Consider the following 25,108-nt stretch of genomic DNA (forward strand, 5'->3'; position numbering starts at 1 on the left):
TTTTTTTTGTAGAGACAGTTTCACTTTATGGCCCTAGGTAGAGTGCCATGGCATCACATAGCTCACAGCAACCTCCAACTCGTGGGCTTAAGCGATTCTCTTGCCTCAGCCTCCCAAGTATCTGGGACTACAGGCGCCCGCCACAACGCCCAGCTATTTTTTGGTTGCAGTTTGGCTGGGGCCGGGGCCGGGTTTGAACCCGCCACCCTCGGTATATGGGGCCTGGCACCTTACCGACTGAGCCACAGGCGCCACCCGTACCATGCTGTTTTGATCACTATGGATTTATAGTACAATCTCAGGTCTGGTAGCGTGATTCCTCCTGCTTTGTTTTTATTGCTCAGTAATGTTTTGGCTATTCGAGGTTTTTTCTGATTCCATATAAAACGAAGTATTATTGTTTCAAGATCTTTAAAGTATGACAATGGAACTTTAATAGGAATTGCATTAAAATTATATTTTGCTTTGGGCAGTATGGACATTTTAACAATGTTGATTCTTCCCAGCCATGAGCATGGTATGTTTTTCCATCTGTTGACATCTTTGGCTATTTCTTTTCTTAGAGCTTCATAGTTCTCTTTGTAGAGATCTTTCACATCCTTTGTTAGGTATACTCCCAAATATTTCATCTTCTTTGGCACTACTGTGAAAGGAATAGAGTCCTTGACTATTTGTTCGGCTTGGTTATTGTTGGTATATATAAAGGCTACAGATTTATGGGTGTTGATTTTGTAGCCTGAGACATTGCTATATTCCTTGATCACTTCTAAAAGTTTTGTAGTAGAATCCCTAGTGTTTTCCAGATATACGATCATATCATCTGCGAAGAGTGAAAGTTTGATCTCTTCTGACCCTATGTGGATACCCTTGATCGCCTTTTCTTCCCTAATTGCAATGGCTAAAACTTCCATTACAATGTTAAAGAGCAATGGAGACAATGGGCAACCTTGCCTGGTTCCTGATCTAAGTGGAAATGATTTCAATTTAACTCCATTCAATACGATGTTGGCTGTGGGTTTGCTGTAGATGGCCTCTATTAGTTTAAGAAATGTCCCTTGTATACCAATTTTCTTAAGTGTTCTGATCATGAAGGGATGCTGGATATTATCAAAAGCTTTTTCTGCATCAATTGAAAGAATCATATGGTCTTTATTTTTAAGTTTGTTTATGTGTTGAATTACATTTATAGATTTACGTATATTGAACCAGCCTTGAGACCCTGGGATAAATCCAACTTGATCATGGTGTATAATTTTTTTGATGTGTTGTTGGATTCTGTTTGTTAGGATCTTATTCAGTATTTTAGCATCTATATTCATTAGTGATATTGGTCTATAATTTTCTTTTCTTGTTGGGTCTTTCCCTGGTTTGGGGATCAAGCTGATGTTTGCTTTGTAGAGTGTGCTGGGTAATATTCCTTCTTTTTCTATATTTTGGAAGAGGTTTAGTAGTATAGGTACTAGTTCTTCTTTAAGTGTGTGGTAGAATTCTAACGTAAAGCCATCTGGTCCTGGGCTTTTCTTTTTAAGGAGATTTTGTATAGTTGATGCTATTTCAGAACTTGATAGAGGCCTGTTCAACATTTCCACTTCATTCTGGCTAAGTCTTGGTAGGTGGTGTGCTTCCAGGTATTGGTCGATTTCTTTCAGATTTTCATATTTGTGAGAGTAGAGTTTCTTGTAGTATTCGTTAAGGATTTTTTGAATTTCTGAGGGGTCTGTTGTTATTTCATCATTACCATTTCTGATTGATGAAATTAGAGATTTTACTCTTTTTTTCCTGGTTAGGTTGGCCAAAGGTTTATCTGTTTTATTAATCCTTTCAAAAAACCAGCTTTTGGATTTATTGATCTGTTGTATAATTCTTTTGTTTTCAATTTCATTTAATTCTGCGCTGATTTTGGTTATTTCTTTTCTTCTGCTGCATTTGGGGTTGAAGTGTTCTTCTTTCTCCAGTTGCTTGAGATGTTCCATTAAGTTATTGACTTCCTCTCTTTCCGTTTTGTTGAGGAAGGCTTGCAGTGCTATAAATTTCCCTTTTAGGACTGCCTTTGCAGTATCCCAGAGGTTCTGGTAATTCGTGTCTTGATTGTTGTTTTGTTCCAAAAATATGGTGATTTCCTTCTTAATCTCGTCTATAACCCATGTATCCTTCAGCATAAGGTTGTTTAGCTTCCATGTTTTTGTATGGGTATGCAGGTTCCTGTTGTTATTGAGTTCAACTTTTATTCCATGATGGTCTGAAAAGATGCAAGGAATAATTTCTATTTTTTTTAAATTTGCTGAGGTTAGATTTGTGTCCTAGGATGTGCTCAATTTTGGAGTATGTTCCATGGGCTGATGAGAAGAATGTGTATTCAGTTTTTTGGGGGATGAAATGTTCTGTAGATGTCTGTTAAGTCCAGATGTTGAATGGTTGAGTTTAAATCTAAAATTTCTTTGCTTAGCTTCTTTTTGGAGGATCTATCCAGGACTGCTAAAGGGATGTTAAAATCTCCAACTACTATGGAAGTGGAGGAAATCAAGTTGCTCGTGTCTGTTAGAGTTTCTCTTATAAATTGAGGTGCATTGTGGTTGGGTGCATAAATATTAATAATTGAGATCTCATCATATTGAGTATTACCTTTAACAAATATGAAGTGTCCATCCTTATCCTTAATTATTTTGGTTGGTTTAAAGCCTATTGCATGTGCGAACAGGATTGCAATGCCTGCTTTTTTCTGCTTTCCATTTACTTGGAATATAGATGACCATCCCTTCACCTTGAGTCTATATCTGTCTTTTAATGTAAGATGCAATTCTTGGATGCAGCAGATATCTGGCTTGAGTTTTTGTATCCAGTCCGCCAACCTATGCCTCTTTAGAGGACAATTTAAACCATTCACATTAATTGAAAGTATTGATAAGCCTTTCGAGAGACTGGTGGACATTTTTAATCCTTTTGTGACTGTGGAAGTTGGAATTTGATCAAAATTTTCTGGGTGGTTTACTTTTATGGTGGAGAATTACACTGGTCTTTATGGAGGATAGCTCTAAGAATGTCCCGGGGCGCTGGTTTAGTTGTGGCAAATTTCTTCAACATGTGAATGTCGTTGAAGTATTTAATTTCTCCATCATAAATGAAGCTCAGTTAGCTGGGTACAGGATCCTGGGTTGAAAGTTATTTTGTTTTAGGAGATTAAAAGTCGATGACCATCCTCTTCTAGCTTGAAAGGTTTCAGCAGAGAGATCTGCAGTTATTCTGATATTCTTCCCCTTGTAGGTAATGGTTTTCTTTCGTCTGGCAGCTTTCAGAATTTTCTCCTTCATATTAACTTTAGTGAAATTGATTATGATGTGTCTGGGGGATGTCTTATTTGGGTTGAGTCGTGCTGGAGTTCAGAAACTGTCTGCTATCTGAATTTCAGAATCTCTTGGCATGTCTGGAAAGTTCTCCTTCATAATCTCATGGAGAAGAGACTCTGTGCCTTGTGAAGCCACTTCGTCACTTTCGGGGATCCGTATGAGACGAATATTGGTTTTCTTCAAATTATCCGAGAGCTCTCTGAGAGAGTGGTCTGTTTTTGCTCTCCATTTCTCTTCTTCTTTGAGGGTTTGGGAGCATTCGAAAGCTTTGTCTTCAATGTCAGAAATCCTTTCTTCTGCTTGCTCCATTCTGTTACTGAGGGATTCTACTGTGTTTCTCAGATCTTTGAGGGATGAATCTTCTTGTCTGAATGTGTCGAAATCTTTGGTCATTTGGTCTTTGAATCTGTTGAATTCTTGAGATAACTTTTGGAATTCTAATTCGATCTTATTTGCTATCCAGATCCTGAATTCAATTTTGACATCTCAGCTATTTGTTTGTGCATGGGGCCTTGTGCTGTTTCTGCCCCATTGATCCTTGGGGGAGTTGATCTACTCTGATTATTCATATTGCCAGAGTTTTTCTGTTGATTTCGCCTCATGATTGTTTTTCACCGTTGCCTCTGGTAGTCCTCAGAGTTGGGGAGGTGTCTCTCCAAGATTAGACCCCAGCGGGATCACTCTATTATTGCTGGATCTTTGTAGGGAGTGACCCTGTGTAGTTCCTCTGGGGCTGCTCTAGCTAGGGAGTTCTGGTTGTGGAAGCAGCTCCGGTTTGTGACACACCCGGATCCAGCAACAGGGCTGGGGGTGGTGCGCACGGTTCTGGGAGTGCCAGGCACCCAGTGACTTTGGCATAGAGAGCCCAAGGCTCCAGCAGTCTCTGGCCAGGAGAAGAGCTTTGCGCAGAGGCAGGGAGGGCTCCAAAGGTGTCCAGATGAACGGGCTAGTGTGGAAGCTGGGAGGACACGGGAGGTAGGACGCAGGGTTGTGTGGCTCCCGCAGTTCCTGGTCAGGGAATGCGGAGGCCGTGTGGTTGTGGGTCACGGGTCGGGGGTTGCTTCACAGCTCTTATGGAGGTCTGGGCGGCGCCAAGCCCAGGAGTTTGAAGTTGCTATGAGCTGTGCCGTCAGGGCACTCTACCAGGGCAACAGCCCAAGGCTCCAGTGTGCCAAAACTGTCTCACTCTGCCCCTAAGGATTAAGGCTGTAAGGCAGCTCAGTCCCCACCTTTAGGCTGCTCAGTCAGTATGTTACTTTGACCCGCCCAATCCTTGCTCTGAGACCCTGAGGGTGGAGCTTGCCGGGGCAGTTCTTCCACAATGGCTTCCTGTGCCCAGCTCAGTGGCTCAGTCTGGGGCCCCAGACAATGCCCAAAGTTCTCCACGCTCCTGCTCAAGCTCTCTCCAAGGCAGTTCAACTGAGTGCCAAGTCCAAGAACACGGAAACAGTTCACAGGTAAGGCCTTTCCGGTTTGTAGTCTCACTGCTGCTTGTACTTACGGTTGCCGGCATGATTAGGTCGATTGGACACACGCAACCACTTGCCAGTTTTGCACTGTTTTTGTCCTCTTCTTGGGGTCCAGAAGTCCCTTGCTGGCTCCCTGTATCCTCAAAGGGATGATTATAGGCAGATCCCACTGGCCAGAGATGCCTGGAGTCTTGTCTCCCCAGACTCGGTGTTCCCAGTTGCAGGGAAGCTGTTACTGGGCCGCCATCTTTAATCTCCCCATTTTTGTGGTTTAGATTATCAAGAGAACCTGTACGTTTCTGGTTACCTAAGACTATAGTTGATTGAGCAGTGATATTAAGAGGGCAGACATGGATGTCTGGGTCTTTAAGATCCTGTAAAGATATCAGTATCCTTAACATCATTCCCCATTCTTTGCTATTTCTCCCTGTTGGTCTTCAAATCTATTCCAATCTATCCAACAAACATTTATTGAGTGCCAGTATGTATCAGGCACTATGTTAGGGGCTAAGGACATAAAGTTGAGAAAGTCTGCCCCTGAGAAGTGTAAGGTGTGGTGGGAAAAACAGGATATAAACAAACAAATGCAGGGAGAGTAGGGGGCACAAAGATGAGGAAGGCGAGGGAAGACTTTTCAAAGAAAGAATTACATTTGAGCAAACCACTGAAGCACATATGAGAGCTCTACAGGTAGACTGGATTATAAAAGGGAAGGACCAGTTTATTCTAGGTGGAAAGAACAATCTGAAAAAAGAGCTAAAATGTATTGAGCAACCGCTAAGTGCCACATACTAAGTAACTGACTTAATATTCTCATTCTGCCCTATGAGGTAATACTGTTGTTATCACAATTTTACAGAACAGGAAATCGGCAAGAAGGTTAGTAAGTTGCCCAAGGTCACAGATTTAGTAAGTTCTGTAGCTAAGATTCAACTTCAAGGAGTCTGGCTTCAGTATCCACTTCTTCTTTAAAAAAAAATTCTATCCCCAGGTGGCACCTGTGGCTCAAGGGTAAGGTGCTGGCCCCATATGCCTAGGGTGGTGGGTTCAAACCCAGACCCGGCCAAAAAACTGCAAAAAAAAAAAAAAATTTCTATTCCTATGCCATTCTCTGTCTTTCTTAGTAGTATAGCAGTCCATGGATCCACTAAATCTTAGAGCCAGAGGACCCTTAGCAAATCTAGTCAAGTGGTTCTTTCACAAGAAATTTAAGAATTAGAATTACCAGGGCAGTTTTTAAAAACACCAATGTGTGGTGTTACTGACTCTCCCCACCCCCAGCACAGATTGGAAGAACTCCTAGTTTTCTCTCCCCTGCCTCTTTTATGATATTTAAAAAATTGTAACATATCCATAACACAACTTACCATTTTAACTATTTTTAAGTCTACAATTAAATAGCATTCAATACATTCATAATGTTGTGTAACCACCATTACTATCTATTTTCAAAAATTTGTATTATCCCACACAGAGACTATGAAACCATTATGTAAAAGTTTCCTATTGCCTCCCAACACCCCTAATAACCTCTAATCTAGGTTTTGTCTTTATTAATTTACTATCTAGACATCTCATATAAATGAAATCCTATAATATTTGTCTTTTTGTATCTTATTCCACTGAGCATAAGGTCTTCAAGAGTCATACATTTTGTAGTATATATCTGAACTTCATTCCTTCTTATGAATGAATAATATTCCATTGCATGTATATAACACTTTTCTTTTAACCATTCATCTGCTAGGGCACGTGGGTTGTACCTTCAACCCCAAATATACACTAGAGAACTACTACTTTTTAAAACTTAAAAATGTTATACATATAAAGACAATGAAATGACAAAAAGGAGGTTAGGTACAGGTTAGGTACCATGTGGCACAAAGAATAGGCCCAGAGGAGTGAACATGCTACAATATAATTGGACAGGCAAGAGGCCTGTTTTAGGGAGGAAGTGTCAGTGGAAGGGATTTTCAGGTAGCTGAAGTTTTTCTCCTACTTTCTGTACTGGTATTTTGTCATCATCACCTGTTTCCTGACTGTGAGCTTATTTTTTTAGGAAAATGAAAATAGTTTACTGTGAAAGAAGAATATGATTCTGACACCGATAATGCTCTGTCTAAGGAAATGAAACAGATACCATTTTTCCTGAGATCATTTGCATGAACAATGGTGGACATCTAAATTATCAATAGAATGTCATTTAGGGCTGTATCTGTGGGGGACAGGACTGAAGTTGAGAAGGTCAGGTAGGGAAAGAGGGAAAGGTTTGGAAAGAGAAAAGAGTGAGAGAAGAACAGGGAGGAGACTAATTTTGGATAGTTTCTGACTAAGTTCTTAACAAAATCTTAAAACAAATTCCTTTAAAAAGTAGAACGTACTGACCTGCTCCACAGGGCCCTTCACATAGGTATGTTCAATAATATTTATCAAATTAGTCTCCAAAAGCAAATACCTCCCTCTATCCCCTTTAGGCTCTTTTTGTTTAAAATGAGGTAAGGCCATTAACTTTGCCATACTTTTAGTTGGCAATATTTCTCCACCCCAAACCTCCTAAGGTTTTACTTCCTCTGGTTAACCCACATATAGTGGTTAGCATGATATCTGTATGAATGTAAATATCAATATACCTAGCTGTTGATGGTATTATTATCAACTTCTCCCATCTTTCCTTTTGTTTTCACTGGATTTTAGAGCCACTAGTTTTGCCTTTCTTTATTCTATTTGTTTTCTCATTCTTGTTTTTATCCTGATTGTTTCCATTAGAGCCCTAAAAATGTCATGTCTGTCTAAATCAAGGTCTGTCTTATCTTCTTTTCTAATAGCCCATTGCAAGAATGCTTTAATCTAAGTGTTACAAAGGGGGAAATAATTAATGTGCCTTAGTTTTTGTATTTTTAAAGATAAATATAGATGAACCGTTGTTTAAGCAATAATCTGATGCGATGAGTGATCTGATGCAAGCTCTTATATATCTGTCCTAAGTAATATACTATATGATTCTAAAATTTCCTTTTATACTTTTTTAGAGATAGTATTCAGCTGGTTTACCATAGCATGCTACTAGATCGCCTGTCTCCTTTTTGTTTTTCTTTCTGTTGAACTTTCCCAGGGTAGGGTCCTATTTTATTAAAGTTTTATACAATTAACTTTTCCTGCAGCTCCACTTTTACATCTTCATGAAACTGTTTCTTTTCAGATTTAATGATAACTTTAGTTCATTCTGATTATTTGCCACTTCCATTCAACATGATTATTACCACATTGTCTAAGAAGGGCAAACATTTTATGATAAATTCCTCATTTCTTAAATGTGCCTGATATAAGAAAGAGCATGTCTCTTACCTTCAACACGGTTATTTCTCACTTATTTTACTTTATGAGCTTATTTAAGAACTAATTTTCTAGTTCCAGTGATAGAAGCTTAGGAGCAGTTCTTTTTCCTTTAAAGTAGTAGATACAGATTCCCAGCAACATGGGAAGCTGAGGCCTGAGATGAGAGGATTGCTTCATCCTAGGAGTTTGAGATTAGCCTGGAAAATAAAGCAACATAGCAAGACTCTGTTTCTTTAAAACAAACAAACAAACAAACAAACAAAAAAACCCAAAAACGTATCATGCTATTTAGAAAAATATTAATAAAGTATAAGAGTATAAGCAAACTTTAATGCTGCCTCCAGTCTTCATGATGCAATGAGGAAGAAGGAGAGAATCCCTATTTCAAAGAAGAGTGTTAAGGGCTATGCCTTATCATTCCAGACAGGATTTAGCATAAGCTGACAGCAATGGCTCAGAAAGGCTCAGAACATAAGGCCCCTTTCATCAGTTTGGAGAGAGAAGTGGCTTCTCTCAGCAGGTCTGAGGAAGTCCAACATTTAACAGTATATAACCTCTGCACGTCTTGTTGTCTTATGATATCCTGGAAAGATGGTTGTGGAGTCTTTTAGGTGACTAGTACAGTGTAGTGTGCACTCTTAGAATGGTCCATTTCATTCAGGGGCAAGGCTATCTAAGCACTTTGAAGCTAACAAAGTATCCCAGGGCTAGGCAGCTCAGTTTTGTGGTGGTAGGTAACCTGTCAGTTCTTTACAAATATTTAGTTAAAGGCCAAACTCATTCATGAATGTCAAATATCACATAAGTTATGAACAAGTTGCACTAGCCAACTTTATATCTAAGACTTTTTACCACTATAGGGGGTAATCCAGAAATTTACTAGATTTATTACCAAGTTACTACCAAAGTTATTAGACTTATTACCAAGTGACATTTGCCTTAGGCACTGTAGGAGGAATCTCCTAAGGATTCCTACCAAGATAATGGTGATGGCATGTTAATTTTAATTTTCTGAACTTTAGGTATAAGGTAGTCTTTGGCCTCATTTGCAGGGACATAGCTTAGGAAACAATGCCTCTTTTGGATCAGAATAATGGTTTTGGGTTGCTACACTGAATTGTGCCTATTGTTCAAGCAGACACGAAACTATGTATTCTTTTCATCCATTCTGCCCAGCATTTCAGGTGCATACATTTGTAGCCAGGCGGGTGGAACATCTCCTCCCATTTTGTATTCCCTTTAAGTTGCTCTGCAAATCTGAAGTGAACATCCATGGCTTGGAGGACACTGCCCCTTGTGAACTCATAGGAATGGAAGCTATGAGATTGGCTCAGACTGCTTATCTCTGTGAGGAAGGAAAAGCTGAGTTAGCACATTGATTAGAACAACTTTGAGCAGATGGTAGAAAGTTAATTGTCACTGAACTACACAGTGGTCTTTCATAGGAGAGGTATCAAAATACTCAAAGTACAAAATCATTAAAAAGACAAACTGTGAAGACAGTTGAGTCAAAAGATCCCAACAGTTATCATCCAAAACCTGTTTCTTAAAAATAGACATAATTATTAGTCTAGTTAGTGGCAGAGCCAGAACTTAAAACCAACATTTCTAACTCTTAAATTTTTCAATCTCTAAAATAAAATTTCATGGTTTCTTGGTGCCAAGTGAATGCTGTTGATTCCTGGCCAAGAGAATTGCCTACCATGCAAGAGGACCAAACAGCAGAAATTTGTAAACTATAGGCCCCCAGGTACAAGGCTTTCCCACATCAGGGATCTGTGCACTGAGGAAGCCCTCTAGAATTTATCTGAGTTAGCCTGCATTTGGACACTTTCCTAGAGGATATCAGTGGCCTCTCAGAGTTTATAGAAAAAGAGAAAGAAAGGAAGAAAGGGAGGGAGGGAGGGAAAACCTCCCCCCTCCCTTCCCCTTCCTTGGCCCTTTCCCCATAGTCTTGTGCTATAGTTGGGTTATAGTCTTCATGTGAAAGCTATAATTTAGCTTCATAGTTGGGCTGAGTACATTGGATACTTTTTCTTCCATTCCTGAGATACTTTGCTAAGAAGAATATGTTCCAGCTCCATCCATGTAAACATGAAAGAGGTAAAGTCTCCATCTTTCTTTAAGGCTGCATAGTATTCCATGGTATACATGTACCACAATTTGCTAGTCCATTCGTGGGTCGATGGGCACTTGGGCTTCTTCCATGACTTAGCAATTATGCATTGGGCTGCAATAAACATTCTGGTACAGATGTCTTTGTTATATTGTGAGTTTTGGTCTTCTGGGTATAAACCTAGTCAAGGAATTATAGGATCGAATGGCAGGTCTATTTTTAGGTCTCTAAGTATTCTCCAAACATCCTTCCAGAAGGAACGTATTAGTGGGCATTCCCACCAGCAGTGTAGAAGTATGCCCTTTCCTCCACATCCACGCCAACATTTCTGGTTTTGGGATTTTGTTATGTGGGCTACTCTTACTGGGGTTAGGTGATATCTCAAAGTAGTTTTGATTTGCATTTCTCTGATGATTAAGGATGATGAGCTTTTTTTCATGTGTTTGTAGATCTTGCGTTGGTCTTCTTTAGAGAAGTTTCTCTTCAAGTCCCTTGCCCACCCTGAGATGGGGTCACATGTTCTTTTCTTGTTTATACGTTTGAGTTCTCTGTGGATTCTGGTTATTAGACCTTTATCGGAGGTATAACCTGCAAATATTTTCTCCCATTCTGAGGACTGTCTGCTTGCTTTACTCACTATGTTCTTGGCTGTGCAGCTTTTTAGTTTGATCAGGTCCCACTAGTGTATTTTTGATACTGCTTCAATTGCCTGGGGGGTCCTCCTCATAAAATATTCACCCAGGCTGATTCCTTCAAGAGTTTTCCCGGCACTTTCTTCAAGTATTTTTATAGTTTCATGTCTTAAGTTTAAATCTTTTATCCAGTGAGAGTCTATCTTAGTTAATGGTGAAAGGTCTGGGTCCAGTTTCAATCTTCTACAGGTTGCCAGCCAGTTTACCCAGCACCATTTGTTAAATAGGGAATCTTTTCCCCACTGAATGTTTTTAATTGGCTTGTCAAAGATCAAATAACGGTAAGTAGCTGGATCCATCTCTTGGTTCTCTGTTCTGTTCCAGACATCTACTTCTCTGCGTTTGTGCCAGTACCATGCTGTTTTGATCACTATGGATTTATAGTACAGTCTCAGGTCTGGTAGCGTGATTCCTCCTGCTTTGTTTTTATTGCTCAGTAATGTTTTGGCTATTCGAGGCTTTTTCTGATTCCATATAAAATGAAGTATTGTTTTTTCAAGATCTATAAAGTATGACAATGGAGCTTTAGTAGGAATTGCATTAAAATTATATATTGCTTTGGGCAGTATGGACATTTTAACAATGTTGATTCTTCCCAGTCATGAGCATGGTATGTTTTTCCATCTGTTAACATCTTTGGCCATTTCTTTTCTTAGAGTTTCATAGTTCTCTTTGTAGAGATCTTTCACGTCCTTTGTTAGGTATACTCCCAAATATTTCATCTTTTTTGGCACTACTGTGAAAGGAATAGAGTCCTTGACTGTTTGTTCGGCTTGGTTATGTTGGTATATATAAAGGCTACAGATTTATGGGTGTTGATTTTGTAGCCTGAGACATTGCTATATTCCTTGATCACTTCTAAAAGTTTTGTAGTAGAATCCCTAGTGTTTTCCAGATATACGATCATATCATCTGTGAAGAGTGAAAGTTTGATCTCTTCTGACCCTCTGTGGATACCCTTGATCGCCTTTTCTTCCCTAATTGCAATGGCTAAAACTTCCATTACAATGTTAAAGAGCAATGGAGACAATGGGCAACCTTGCCTGGTTCCTGATCTAAGTGGAAATGATTTCAATTTAACTCCATTCAATACGATGTTGGCTGTGGGTTTGCTGTAGATGGCCTCTATTAGTTTAAGAAATGTCCCTTGTATACCAATTTTCTTAAGTGTTCTGATCATGAAGGGATGCTGGATTTTATCAAAAGCTTTTTCTGCATCAATTGAAAGAATCATATGGTCTTTATTTTTAAGTTTGTTTATGTGTTGAATTACATTTATAGATTTACGTATATTGAACCAGCCTTGAGACCCTGGGATAAATCCGACTTGGTCATGGTGTATAATTTTTTTGATGTGTTGTTGGATTCTGTTTGTTAGGATCTTATTCAGTATTTTAGCATCTATATTCATTAGTGATATTGGTCTATAATTTTCTTTTCTTGTTGGGTCTTTCCCTGGTTTGGGGATCAAGGTGATGTTGGCTTCATAGAATGTGTTGGGTAATATTCCTTCTTTTTCTGTATTTTGGAAGAGGTTTAGTAGTATAGATACTAGTTCTTCTTTAAGTGTGTGGTAGAATTCTGACGTAAAGCCATCTGGTCCTGGGCTTTTCTTTTTAAGGAGATTTTGTATAGTTGATGCTATTTCAGAACTTGATAGAGGCCTGTTCAACATTTCCACTTCATTCTGGCTAAGTCTTGGTAGGTGGCGTGCTTCCAGGTATTGGTCGATTTCTTTCAGATTTTCATATTTGTGAGAGTAGAGTTTCTTGTAGTATTTGTTAAGGATTTTTTGAATTTCTGAGGGGTCTGTTGTTATTTCATCATTACCATTTCTGATTGATGAAATTAGAGATTTTACTCTTTTTTTCCTGGTTAGGTTGGCCAAAGGTTTATCTGTTTTATTGATCTTTTCAAAAAACCAGCTTTTGGATTTATTGATCTGTTGTATAATTCTTTTGTTTTCAATTTCATTTAATTCTGCGCTGATTTTGGTTATTTCTTTTCTTCTGCTGCATTTGGGGTTGAAGTGTTCTTCTTTCTCCAGTTGCTTGAGATGTTCCAGTAAGTTATTGACTTCCTCTCTTTCCGTTTTCTTGAGGAAGGCTTGCAGTGCTATAAATTTCCCTTTTAGGACTGCCTTTGCAGTATCCCAGAGGTTCTGGTGATTTGTGTCTTGATTGTTGTTTTGTTCCAAAAATATGGTGATTTCCTTCTTAATCTCGTCTATAACCCATGTATCCTTCAGCATAAGGTTGTTTAGCTTCCATGTTTTTGTATGGGTATGCAGGTTCCTGTTGTTATTGAGTTCAATTTTTATTCCATGATGGTCTGCGAAGATGCAAGGAATAATTTCTATTTTTTTTAAATTTGCTGAGGTTAGATGATTTGTGTCCTAGGATGTGCTCAATTTTGGAGTATGTTCTGTGGGCTGATGAGAAGAATGTGTATTCAGCTTTTTGGGGATGAAATGTTCTGTAGATGTCTGTTAAGTCCAGATGTTGAATGGTTGAGTTTAAATCTAAAATTTCTTTGCTTAGCTTCTTTTTGGAGGATCTATCCAGGACTGCTAAAGGGGTGTTAAAATCTTCAACTACTGTGGAAGTGGAGGAAATCGAGTTGCTCGTGTCTGTTAGAGTTTCTCTTATAAATTGAGAAACTGGGTGCATAGATATTAATAATTGAGATCTCATCATATTGAGAATTACCTTTAAAAATATGAAGTGTCCATCCTTATCCTTAATTATTTTGGTTGGTTTAAAGCCTATTGTGTCTGCGAACAGGATTGCAATGCCTGCTTTTTTCTGCTTTCCATTTGCCTGGAATATAGATGACCATCCCTTCACCTTGAGTCTATATCTGTCTTTTAATGTAAGATGCAATTCTTGGATGCAGCAGATATCTGGCTTGAGTTTTTGTATCCAGTCCGCCAACCTATGCCTGTTTAGAGGACAATTTGAACCATTCACATTAATTGAGAGTATTGATAAGCCTTTCGAGAGACCGGTGGACATTTTTAATCCTTTTGCGACTGTGGAAGTTGGAATTTGATCAAAAATTTTTTGGATGGGTTTACTTTTGTGGTGGAGAATTACGCTGGTCTTTATGGAGGATAGCTCTAAGAATGTCCTGGAAAGCTGGTTTAGTTGTGGCAAATTTCTTCAACATGTGAATGTCGTTGAAGTATTTAATTTCTCCATCATAAATGAAGCTCAGTTAGCTGGGTACAGGATCCTGGGTTGAAAGTTATTTTGTTTTAGGAGATTAAAAGTCGATGACCATCCTCTTCTAGCTTGAAAGGTTTCAGCAGAGAGATCTGCAGTTATTCTGATATTCTTCCCCTTGTAGGTAATGGTTTTCTTTCGTCTGGCAGCTTTCAGAATTTTCTCCTTCATATTAACTTTAGTGAAATTGATTATGATGTGTCTGGGGGATGTCTTATTTGGGTTGAGTCGTGCTGGAGTTCAGAAACTGTCTGCTATCTGAATTTCAGAATCTCTTGGCATGTCTGGAAAGTTCTCCTTCATAATCTCATGGAGAAGAGACTCTGTGCCTTGTGAAGCCACTTCGTCACTTTCGGGGATCCGTATGAGACGAATATTGGTTTTCTTCAAATTATCCGAGAGCTCTCTGAGAGAGTGGTCTGTTTTTGCTCTCCATTTCTCTTCTTCTTTGAGGGTTTGGGAGCATTCGAAAGCTTTGTCTTCAATGTCAGAAATCCTTTCTTCTGCTTGCTCCATTCTGTTACTGAGGGATTCTACTGTGTTTCTCAGATCTTTGAGGGATGAATCTTCTTGTCTGAATGTGTCGAAATCTTTGGTCATTTGGTCTTTGAATCTGTTGAATTCTTGAGATAACTTTTGGAATTCTAATTCGATCTTATTTGCTATCCAGATCCTGAATTCAATTTCTGACATCTCAGCTATTTGTTTGTGCATGGGATCTTGTGCTGTTTCTGCCCCATTGATCCTTGGGGGAGTTGATCTACTCTGATTATTCATATTGCCAGAGTTTTTCTGTTGATTTCACCTCATGATTGTTTTTCACCGTTGCCTCTGGTAGTCCTCAGAGTTGGGGAGGTGTCTCTCCAAGATTAGACCCCAGCGGGATCACTCTATTGTTGCTGGATCTTTGTAGGGAGTGACCCTGTGTAGTTCCTCTGGGGCTGCTCTAGCTAGGGAGTTCTGGTTGTGGAAGCAGCTCCGGTTTGTGACACACCCGGATCCAGCAACAGGGCTGGGGGTGGTGCGCATGGTTCTGGGAGTGCCAGGCGCCCAATGACTTTGGCACAGAGAGCCCAAGGCTCCAGCAGTCTCTGGCCAGGAGAAGAGCTCTGTGCAGAGGCAGGGAGGGCTCCAAAGGTGTCCAGATGAACGAGCTAGTGTGGAAGCTGGGAGGACACAAGAGGGAGGACGCAGGGGTGTGTGGCTCCCGCAGTTCCTGGTCAGGGAATATGGAGGCCCGGTGGGTGCGGGTCACGGATCGGGGGTCACTGCACAGCTCTTATGGAGGTCTGTGCAGCGCCAAGCCCAGGAGTTTGAGGTTGGTATGAGCTGTGCCATCACGGCACTCTACCCAGGGCAACAGCCCAAGGCTCCAGTGTGCTAAAACCGTCTCACTTTGCCCCTAAGGATTAAGGCTGTAAGGCAGCTGAGTCCCTGCCTTTAGGCTGCTCAGTCAGTAGGTTACTTTGACCCGCCCAATCCTTGCTCTGAGACCCTGAGGGTGGAGCTTGCCGGGGCAGTTCTTCCACAATGGCTTCCTGTGCCCAGCTCAGTGGCTCAGTCTGGGGCCCCAGACAATGCCCAAAGTTCTCCACACTCCTGCTCAAGCTCTCCCCAAGGCAATTCAACTGAGTGCCAAGTCCAAGAACACGGAAACAGTTCATAGGTAAGGCCTTTCCCGTTTGCAGTCTCACTGCTGCTTGTACTTACGGTTGCTGGCGTGATTAGGTCGATCGAACACACGCAAGCACTGCCAGTTTTCCACTGTTTTTGTCCTCCTCTTGGGGTCCAGAAGTCCCTTGCTGGCTCCCTGTATCCACAAAGGGATGATTATAGGCAGATCCCACCGGCCAGAGATGCCTGGAGTCTTGTCTCCCCAGAGTCGGTGTTCCCAGTTGCAGGGAAGCTGTTACTCAGCCACCATCTTTAATCCTGTCCCCACTTATAATCTTAATACATATTGCTCATCAGAAAGGTTGTACAATTTACATCCCCACCAACAATGCACAAGTGTTACTAAATTCATTTGAATTATTTTCTAATTTCAGTTAGAAATTGCAAAATGGGGAGCCTGGAATAAATGGCAAGAAATTATTATGATTTGTAATATAAGGTGGATTCTGGTATTACAAAAAATTTATTACACAAAAGACTTTGGACTTGTCCATTTATAATTTATAATACAGACAAATGGATAAAATGAGAAGAAAAGGTTTGATCTAAATTGTTATTATTTTTCTGCATTTTTCTTGTTTGATGGCTGGAGAGATGGATTGGAATGAAAAGTCAGAAAAATATTATTTTGTGGTGTAAAGGTGGGAAATGGAGCCAGATAAGAAAGAAAAGGAGAATGAGAAATAGGGATAGACTTAAGATGAGGGTGAAAAAAAGGGAAAACAAATCCTAGTTGAGTTCCAAACATCTGATAAGGTGTATTGCCAGATCATCTCTTCCTATTTCATTCTTTCTTTTCTTCCTATCTGCTTGCCTTCTGTTGTTGTTGGAGACAGAAGTTTCACTGCTTTGCCCAGGCTGGGCTCAAACTTGTAGTCTTCTTGTATCGGCCTCCCAGCTAGCTGGGACCAGGTATGTACCATTGCACTGGCTTAATTTTTTTCTGGAGTCCTATTATGGCCTTTCTATCACTGAGTTGATACATATGATTATAATAGAAATTAAATTTTCAATGAAATGTATAAATACATTTGTCTTTTTTTTTTTTAATAGAATTGCTTACCTGAAGAAATGGATATGTCTCCCTCCAAAAAATATCCAGTTAAAAAACGGGTGAAAATACATCCCAACACAGTGATGGTGAAATATACTTCTCATTATCCACAGCCTGGGGATGATGGATATGAAGAAATTAATGAAGAGTACGGTAATTTTATAGAAGAAAATCCAAAGAAAAGTCTGCTGAGTGAAATAAAAAGAAAAGGACGAACTTTCTTTGGAACTGTGGATACCAGACCTCCACCAACAGAAAACCCAGCAACCAATGAGATCAGACAACTCCAGAGCTTTGCAGAAAAAAATGTTTTACAATCCCGAAAAATGTGGATAGTGTTGTTTGGATCTGCTTTGGCACATGGGTGTGTAGCTCTTATCACTAGGCTTGTTTCTGATCGTTCTAAAGTTCCATCTCTAGAACTGATTTTTATCCGTTCTGTCTTGCAGGTTTTATCTGTGTTAGTTGTGTGTTACTATCAGGAGGCCCCCTTTGGACCCAGTGGATACAGATTACGACTATTCTTTTATGGTGTATGCAATGTCATTTCTATAACCTGTGCTTATACATCATTTTCAATAGTTCCTCCCAGCAATGGGACCACTATGTGGAGAGCCACAACCACAGTCTTCAGTGCCATTTTGGCTTTTTTACTTGTAGATGAGAAAATGGCTTATGTTGACATGGCTACAGTTGTTTGCAGCATCTTAGGTGTTTGTCTTGTCATGATCCCCAACATTGCTGATGAGGACAATTCTTTGTTAAATGCCTGGAAAGAAGCCTTTGGGTATACCATGACTGTGATGGCTGGACTGACCACTGCTCTTTCTATGATAGTGTACAGATCCATCAAGGAGAAGATCAGCATGTGGACTGCACTGTTTACCTTTGGTTGGACTGGGACAGTCTGGGGAATATCAACCATGTTTGTTCTTCAAGAACCCATCATCCCATTAGATGGAGAAACCTGGAGTTATCTCATTGCTATATGTGTCTGTTCTACTGCAGCATTCTTAGGAGTTTATTATGCCTTGGACAAATTCCATCCAGCTTTGGTTAGCACGGTACAACACCTGGAGATTGTGGTAGCTATGGTCTTGCAGCTTCTAGTGTTGCATATATTTCCTAGTGTTTATGATGTCTTTGGAGGGGTAATCATTATGATTAGTGTTTTTGTCCTTGCTGGCTATAAACTTTACTGGAGGAATTTAAAAAGGCAGGATTATCAGGAAATACTAGACTCTCCCATTAAATGAATAACTGATTATTATTACCTTGCTAATGCTTAGTTATTAATAATGTTCACTGCCATTTTAATGTTTACCTATAATTGTCTTTTGTGTTGTATAATTGACAAAGTGTTATATAATATATAATATATACAGATACAGAAAAATTCTATTCTAATATGGTCAAATATTAATATTAAATATGTGAAATAAGTCATGAACCTGGTGTCTTTACTGGTATTTAATGGTTTCTTTACAGATAATTTTGTTAGCAGGAGAAGGTTAACTTCCCTCACTAAAGAATACCAGATTTAAATAAATGCCCCTTTCAGATAACCCTTCTGTGGTGCTAAAGTTGAAAAATTAGAAAAATATTCATGCTCAATATTCTACAGACGTTCAACCAATACCCTTCAATATTCAAAAATCATCATTTGTGCAAAGCACACTATCAGGTGAAATGTTGAACACAAAGCCCTATTTTGTCATCTACCTGCATTCGAAAACTAGAGATGATAGGGTTAGGGAAGGAAGCTTGAGCTGAGGCAAGAAAGAGTGCATAAAGGAAAGGAGATTTTTCAATGACAGTGGGTTGTTGTCCAAGAAATCAGTCTTCTTGCTATGGCCATATTAGGAAATGTGTAGGAAATGGAAGTAAGGAGAAGACTGGATTCTTGCCAATCTTACCTAGTCCATGCCATTTTGTACCTCAGAGTGGGAGACCTAATGTTGGGGCAGGGTCTGCTTATTCTCAGTTATGCAGCTTTATTCCAAGGCTGCCCCTGTTTATTATTTTATGGCAAGATCTGTGACCTGTAGTAAAGGTACTTCTTATCCGTAGTCATGGTATAGTAGAAAATTAACATGATGTCCTGAGATTCTTTTCAAAAGGGTATAAAAGTCTATAGAAGCATTTAAGATGGCATTTTGAATCTAATATGGGCCATTCTTAACAATTTAGCACAAATGTTTATATAGTACTACAAACTATCTTCTCTTTGTTCTAAATTTACCCTTCTATATTTTCCTCTGTGATGCTATGGCTCAAACCCAGAAAATTACATTTTTCCTATGTTAGCTAGTATCTCATAGGTTCCACAAATAAAGGGCATTAGAGGGAGACTAGAAGGCAGAAGGGGTAAAAGGATTTCCTCCTTTCTATTTGCTTGCTGTTTCTGTCATTATTAATTTCAATAGTAAGCAAAAACTTTTTGCTCCAGCACCAACAACTGATTTCAGCCTTGAGCTCCTTTTGGCATTCCCCCCTTACACCCCTGAGTCAATTCATCATATCCCTCTCAAAAGTAGCAGGACCAGCTGGAGAGCATCTCTTCAGGGGTCTGAGCTATAACTCAGCTTTGTCTGAGTTTCTGAGACCTGATAGTCCAAGCTTGATTCCAATTTTTAACTAATCTCAAGTAATTATCCTTGCAGTTATCATCTCTGGGATACCTCAGTGTTCTCTTTTTTTGTTTTTGCACCCACTATTAAATCCTCTCTATTGTAATATCTTGTGATTTCCGTTCTCCTATTAGGTCTCCAACTCTAAAACTTACCCAAAGGAATCCACAGCCATTAGTAGGTTACCTGTGCTTTGATAAAATGTCAACATTTAGATTTTTCAGTGATTAGTAGACACTAGCTCTCAATAGAAATTATTTAAATGGAAGCACAGAAAGAAAAAGATTTGAACAAAAAGAATGAACAGAGCCTGAATGACTGTATTCTGTACCAAGAGGTCTAGCTTGAGTATAACTGTATCCCAGAAAAAGAAGAGAGAGAGAGCGTGGGGCCACAAAATATTTGAAGAAATATTGGCCAAAAGTCTTTCAAATCTGATTAAAAAAAAAAAAAAACCCGAGAAAACAAAAAAACCCAGAGCAAGCCACAGTTGAGGAAACTAAGTGAACGCCAAGCAGAAAAAATACAAAGAAAACCACACCTAGAAACATCACTGTGTGACTGTGACATGGGAAATCAAAGTCTTAAAAGCAGCAAAAGAAAAAGACATGACATACAGGAAAACAATGAGAAGAATTAGAAACTGACTTCTCAGCAGAAGCAAGGAAAGCCAGAAGACAAGAGAATTATATCTTTAAAGTGCTGAAAGAAAATCCTTTGATGACTTCTCCTTGTCTAGGATAAACTCTAAGGTTCTTGACTTCCAACATGGCTATTCCTTACTTTCTAGCTGTCTTCTGCTCCAGCAATATTCTATTATTGTTTAATGCCTTTTTATTATGTAGTCCCCTCTATGTGGAAAGGCTTTCTATTCTGTGCCTAATTCCTTCTCTATCCCAACCATACAACTCCCCTTTCCTGTGGCTTCATATTCCCCATTTACATTATCTATTTTTATATACTATATTAATTTTTTTTTGAGACAGCCTTAATTGTGTCCCCCTTGGTAGAGTGCTGTGTTGTAACAGCTCACAGCAACTCAAACTCTTGGGCTTAAGCGATTCTCTTGCCTCAGCCTCCCAAGTAGCTGGGACTACAAGTGCCTGCCACAATGCCTGTCTATTTTTTGGTTGTAGTTGTCATTATTTGGCAGGCCCCGGCTGCATTCAAACCCACCAGCTCTGGTGTATGTGGCTAGCGCCTTAGCTGCATGAGCTACAGGCACTGAGCCATGCCCACTAATTTCTATACCTCACAGGTGAGCCTGTGATTAGGTACCTCTTGTTGATTGGTACATAGGCCTTTTTTTCCTCTAAGCACTCTGGCCTGACAGTGATGCTAAACTAGACCATTTTCTCTAACCATTTCTAACTATGAGCTATCAATAGGTTTCTGGGAAAAGCCTTGAGACATGGAGGGTCATTTTTCCCTTTGTCTTCCCAAATCCTTTCTTTTGAGATTAATGAGGTGAGTCCACTTAATGTTTTTTATCCTAGATAGTTTAGCTGCCAATATCCAAAGACCCACCTCTAGTCCATAGGTCATAAGCATTTTAAAAAATTTTATTTTTCCTTTTTTTTTAGAGACTGAGTCTCACTTTGTTGCCTAGGCTGTAGTCCAATGGTACTTTCACAGCTCACTGCAACCTCAAACTCCTATAACTCAAGTGATCTTTCTGCCTTAGCCTCATGAATAGCTGACTATAGGCAAGCACCACCATGTGTGACCAATTTTAAAAATCTTTTGTCAAGACAGGTCTATGTTGCCTACATTGGTCTTGAAGTACTAGCTTCAAGCCATCTTCCTACTTCAGCAGCTCGGATTACAGATGTGAGCTATCAAACCCACCCTGTAGGTCATAAATTCTTTTTCTTTTTTTAACTCCCCAAGTCTAGCAAGAAGGTCAGGTTTTGACCTACATGTTGTCATCTGATTCTGTTTAATTCCTAGTTTACTCAGTACTTATTAGCAAGGATGATTCCTGTTTTTTGAGTTCCTCTGAAAGAGAGGAAGCCACACGCCTGTTTATAGTTAGAAGCTGGGGAGACAGTGTGTGAAAGGAAGTTTCTGGGACAGCTTCCACCCTGGAAGAACATGTACTCCACTCCTGATGCAATTTCATACGTGACTTTCTGCCTACCTACCCTTCTACTCTTTCCTTTTAAATTTTTCTTCTTTGATTCTTTCTCTTTTCAAGTATTTTTGGAGGATTTTTTTGTAAAGTGTTCCTGGTAAGAATGGGCGATGAGGACACTTAAAGAAGGAAAATTAAGATAAATTAAAAATAAATCATGCTTACAGGAAACTAAAATACTTTTATGAAAAAATAGATTTTAGGGCGGCACCTGTGGCTCAGTGAGTAGGGCGCCGGCCCCATACACCGAGGGTGGTGGGTTCAAACCCAGCTCCAGCCAAACTGCAACCAAAAAATAGCTGGGGTTGTGGCGGGCGCCTGTAGTCCCAGCTGCTTGGGAGCCTGAGGCAAGAGAAGCACGTAAGCCCAAGAGCTACAGGTTGCTGTGAGTCCTGTGATGTCATGGCACTCTACCGGAGGGCGGTAAAGTGAGACTCTCTGTCTCTACAAAAAAAAAAAAAAAAATAGACTTTAGCCGTTTCCCTTATTTACAGCTACTTCTTTTATTTCTTTTCTCTCTTTTTTTTTTTTTTTGCAGTTTTTGATGGGGCTGGGTTTGAACCCGCCACCTCCAGCATATAGGGGCCAGTGCCCTACTCCTTTGAGCCACAGGCGCTGCCCTACTTCTTTTATTAATAGGCGATGTATAGTAGCCATGAGATCTGGATCAAAATCTTGTGAATGTCTGCTCAGATCATTGGCTTATTCAAAATACGGAATCCCCTACAAAATAAAATCTAAACTTATTACTTAAGCATATCTTTGCTGGGTTAATTTTGCCCAAATGGGTAGTGGCATTTGCCATACGAAGGCAAGGACTGTATCTTATCTACTGTATATATGTTCATACCTTCTGCCCCCATTGCATGTTAAATATATACCTGGAATTGAAATTGAGTCAGGTTCTGCTGACAGTGTGCTGTGTGATTTGGGAGAAATAGTTTTAACTTCTAGGCAATGGTTTCTTCAGTCCAAAAACTTTGTATAAGTTTTATATAAGAAAACCATTGTATTAGCTTGAGTTGCCATAACAAAATACCTCCCAGATTGGGAGGCTTAAACAAGAGAAAATCATTTGATCATAGTTCTGGAGGCTAGGAAGTCCAAGATAAGGTGCCAGCATGGTCAGTTTTGGGTAATGGATCTCTTTCTAGTTTGCAGATGGCTGTCTTCTTGCTGTGTCCTCACACAGTGAAGGAAGCCAGCTGGTGCCTTTTAAAATACAGATATGACTCCTATTAGATTAGGACCCCACCCTTATGACCTCATTTATCTTAATTAGCTCCTAAAGGCCTATCTCCAAATACATATTGTCCCCAACTTGAGATATTTCAACTTCATGGTGTGAAAATCATACACATTCAGTAGAAACTACCCTTTGAATGCTGATATAACCATTGTTTTCTTTCAGTACACTATTCAATAAACTACATGCGATATTCAACACTTTATTACAAATAGGCTTTGTGTTAGTTTTGCCCAAATATAGGCTAATGTAAGTGTTCTAAGCATGTTTTAGGTAGGTTAGACTAGGTTCTGCTGCTTAGTACGTTGTGTAATTGAACACATTTTTGACTTATAGTCCTTTCAACTTAATGATGGGTTTATTGGGACATACCATTGTAAGCTGAGGAGCATCTGTACTGTCGCACTGGGGGTTATGGATTCAACATAAGAATTTGGGGGTGGGTGGGACACAATTCAGTCCATAACAACCATGATAAAATATGCTAAGTTATTTAAACCTGTAGAATAAATTCAAAATTCACTTGAATTATTCATTTTGAGGATTCGCTTTGCTAATTATGGAATGTAGATACACAGTAGCTGATGCCAGTTTCATGGTCTACTTGTCCCTGCCAACTTGAGGCTAAAAAGGGCACAGATAGGTAATCTGTGTTTGACCTTGTGGTCCTACATATGGCAGACCAGCCACATGCATCCACTTTTGGACAACATTCAGTGTTTAATTTTGAACTTAAATGCAGAAAACCATGAAACCTTGAGACTCATAGTCAGGTCTAAGATGAAAGAAGGAAAAACCAGATGTATCAATGACTTAAACAATATTTATGGACCATCTACCATATGTTAGACACTGGGGGAAAACTGAACACTGACATGGTTCTGGATTTAATGAAGTTCACAGTGTAGGCAGGGATGCAAACAAAACATTCAATAACTCAGATGGAGAAAATACCTGTGCTCCTAACCCAGCAGGCTTCCCTGAAAAGTGACACCTAAGCTGAGTCACAAAGATGGTTAGGAAGGAACAAGGCAAGTTGTTGGGGGCACCGGCATTGGGGAGAACCAACTTGCTGATGCCCCAGGAGATGGCGGCGGCTGAGCCCTTAAGAATGGGCAGACCCAATTCCGAAGGCTGTCTTCACAAAACTACCGCAGGCCAAGCCTGGAAGCTGTCCACACATTAGTGCACTCAGAGGACCTCAGACTCAGGGGAAAACCGAAAAACTTGTTTCAGTTTGTGCCTCAAATTAAGCACACGCCTAACATTTTTCCTCCGAGGTCTCCACTTTCAGGTCTTTTTGTTTTTCTTTGTCGCCTCTGGTCCCTGAGAGCCTTCAGCTGGGAAGACTCCTCAGGTGCAGAAAGCAGGAGGAGACTTCCAAAGCCGCTGGTGCTGAGTCTGGGACGCATTAATTTTGCGGCTAAGTCTCTCCTACCGCAACGAGGAGGAAAGCTCAAAGTAACCAGCTAGAAAAGCTGGGGAGGCAAAAACCAAGCCACCCACGGGCAGGCCCAGAGCCTATTACCCTCTAGCTGTCTTTCCCCCACGCAGCCTCAGCAAACTCCACACTCAGCACACCTCTTGATTGACATGTGTTCCCGCCCAATCCCGGCGCGGCGCAGACGCCTGGCACTTCAGAGACCAAGAAGTGGGGCGGCTGAGCCTATCAAATTAGGCCGGGAGCGGGTTTCCTGCCCACGCAGATCCGCCCAGCGCACCCGCCCCGCCTCTCCCCGAGAGCTACGCGGCGGCTGAGCGCAGGCCTCGTGCCGTAACGGCCATCCGTGCTGCCGCGCCGGCGTTCCGAGCCGCCGGGCTTGGCAGAGGGAAGGTGAGACGGTCTTTCCGGCAGGCAGACACACAGATTGCGCTTCCATCCCCGGTCCGTGCACACAGCCTGTTATTCTGCGCGTCGCTTCCTTTTCCCTGGCGAAGTTAGCATCGGGGCTCAGTCTGCCGGCTCCGAGCTGAGCCGGAGTGGGCACGGAATCCGCTCGACCGGGCCTGGGCGTCTGCACCGCGCCTCCGTGCGACCTTGGGCCGCTGCTCAGAGGAGCGCGACCCCGCGGCCTTCCTCTCTGCGCTGCCCGGGAGCGCCGCGTCGCGGGGAGAGCCCCAGCAGCCGCCCCTGGGAGGCTGGGAGGCTGGGAGGCTGGGAGGTCGAGCGTGAGGCGCGCGCCCTTCCC

General features: G+C 40.6%; 2 protein-coding genes across 7 annotated transcripts in view; both read left to right on the forward strand.

Moving 5' to 3' along the window:
* The window catches only part of SLC35G2 (solute carrier family 35 member G2), a 38,324-nt gene extending 19,971 nt beyond the window's left edge, over positions 1–18,353 (forward strand). Inside the window, exon 2 of the mRNA XM_053599292.1 lies at positions 16,909–18,353. Within this exon, the coding sequence (XP_053455267.1) occupies positions 16,927–18,165 (1,239 nt within the window). The 5' untranslated portion in view covers positions 16,909–16,926 and the 3' untranslated portion in view covers positions 18,166–18,353. The remainder of the gene's footprint in view (positions 1–16,908) is intronic.
* Positions 18,354–24,649: 6,296 nt separating this feature from the next.
* Positions 24,650–25,108, forward strand: part of NCK1 (NCK adaptor protein 1) — a 111,246-nt gene continuing 110,787 nt past the window's right edge. For 2 of the 6 annotated variants that reach the window (XM_053599293.1, XM_053599295.1), the window contains exon 1: positions 24,656–24,753. The gene's annotated coding sequence lies outside the window, so the exon portion shown is untranslated. Of the gene's footprint in view, positions 24,805–25,108 lie in introns of all 6 variants that reach the window. The other 4 variants (XM_053599294.1, XM_053599296.1, XM_053599298.1 and 1 more) reach the window with 4 other exon arrangements.

The sequence above is a fragment of the Nycticebus coucang genome, chromosome 8 (assembly GCF_027406575.1).
Source record: "Nycticebus coucang isolate mNycCou1 chromosome 8, mNycCou1.pri, whole genome shotgun sequence".
NCBI lineage: Eukaryota > Metazoa > Chordata > Mammalia > Primates > Lorisidae > Nycticebus > Nycticebus coucang.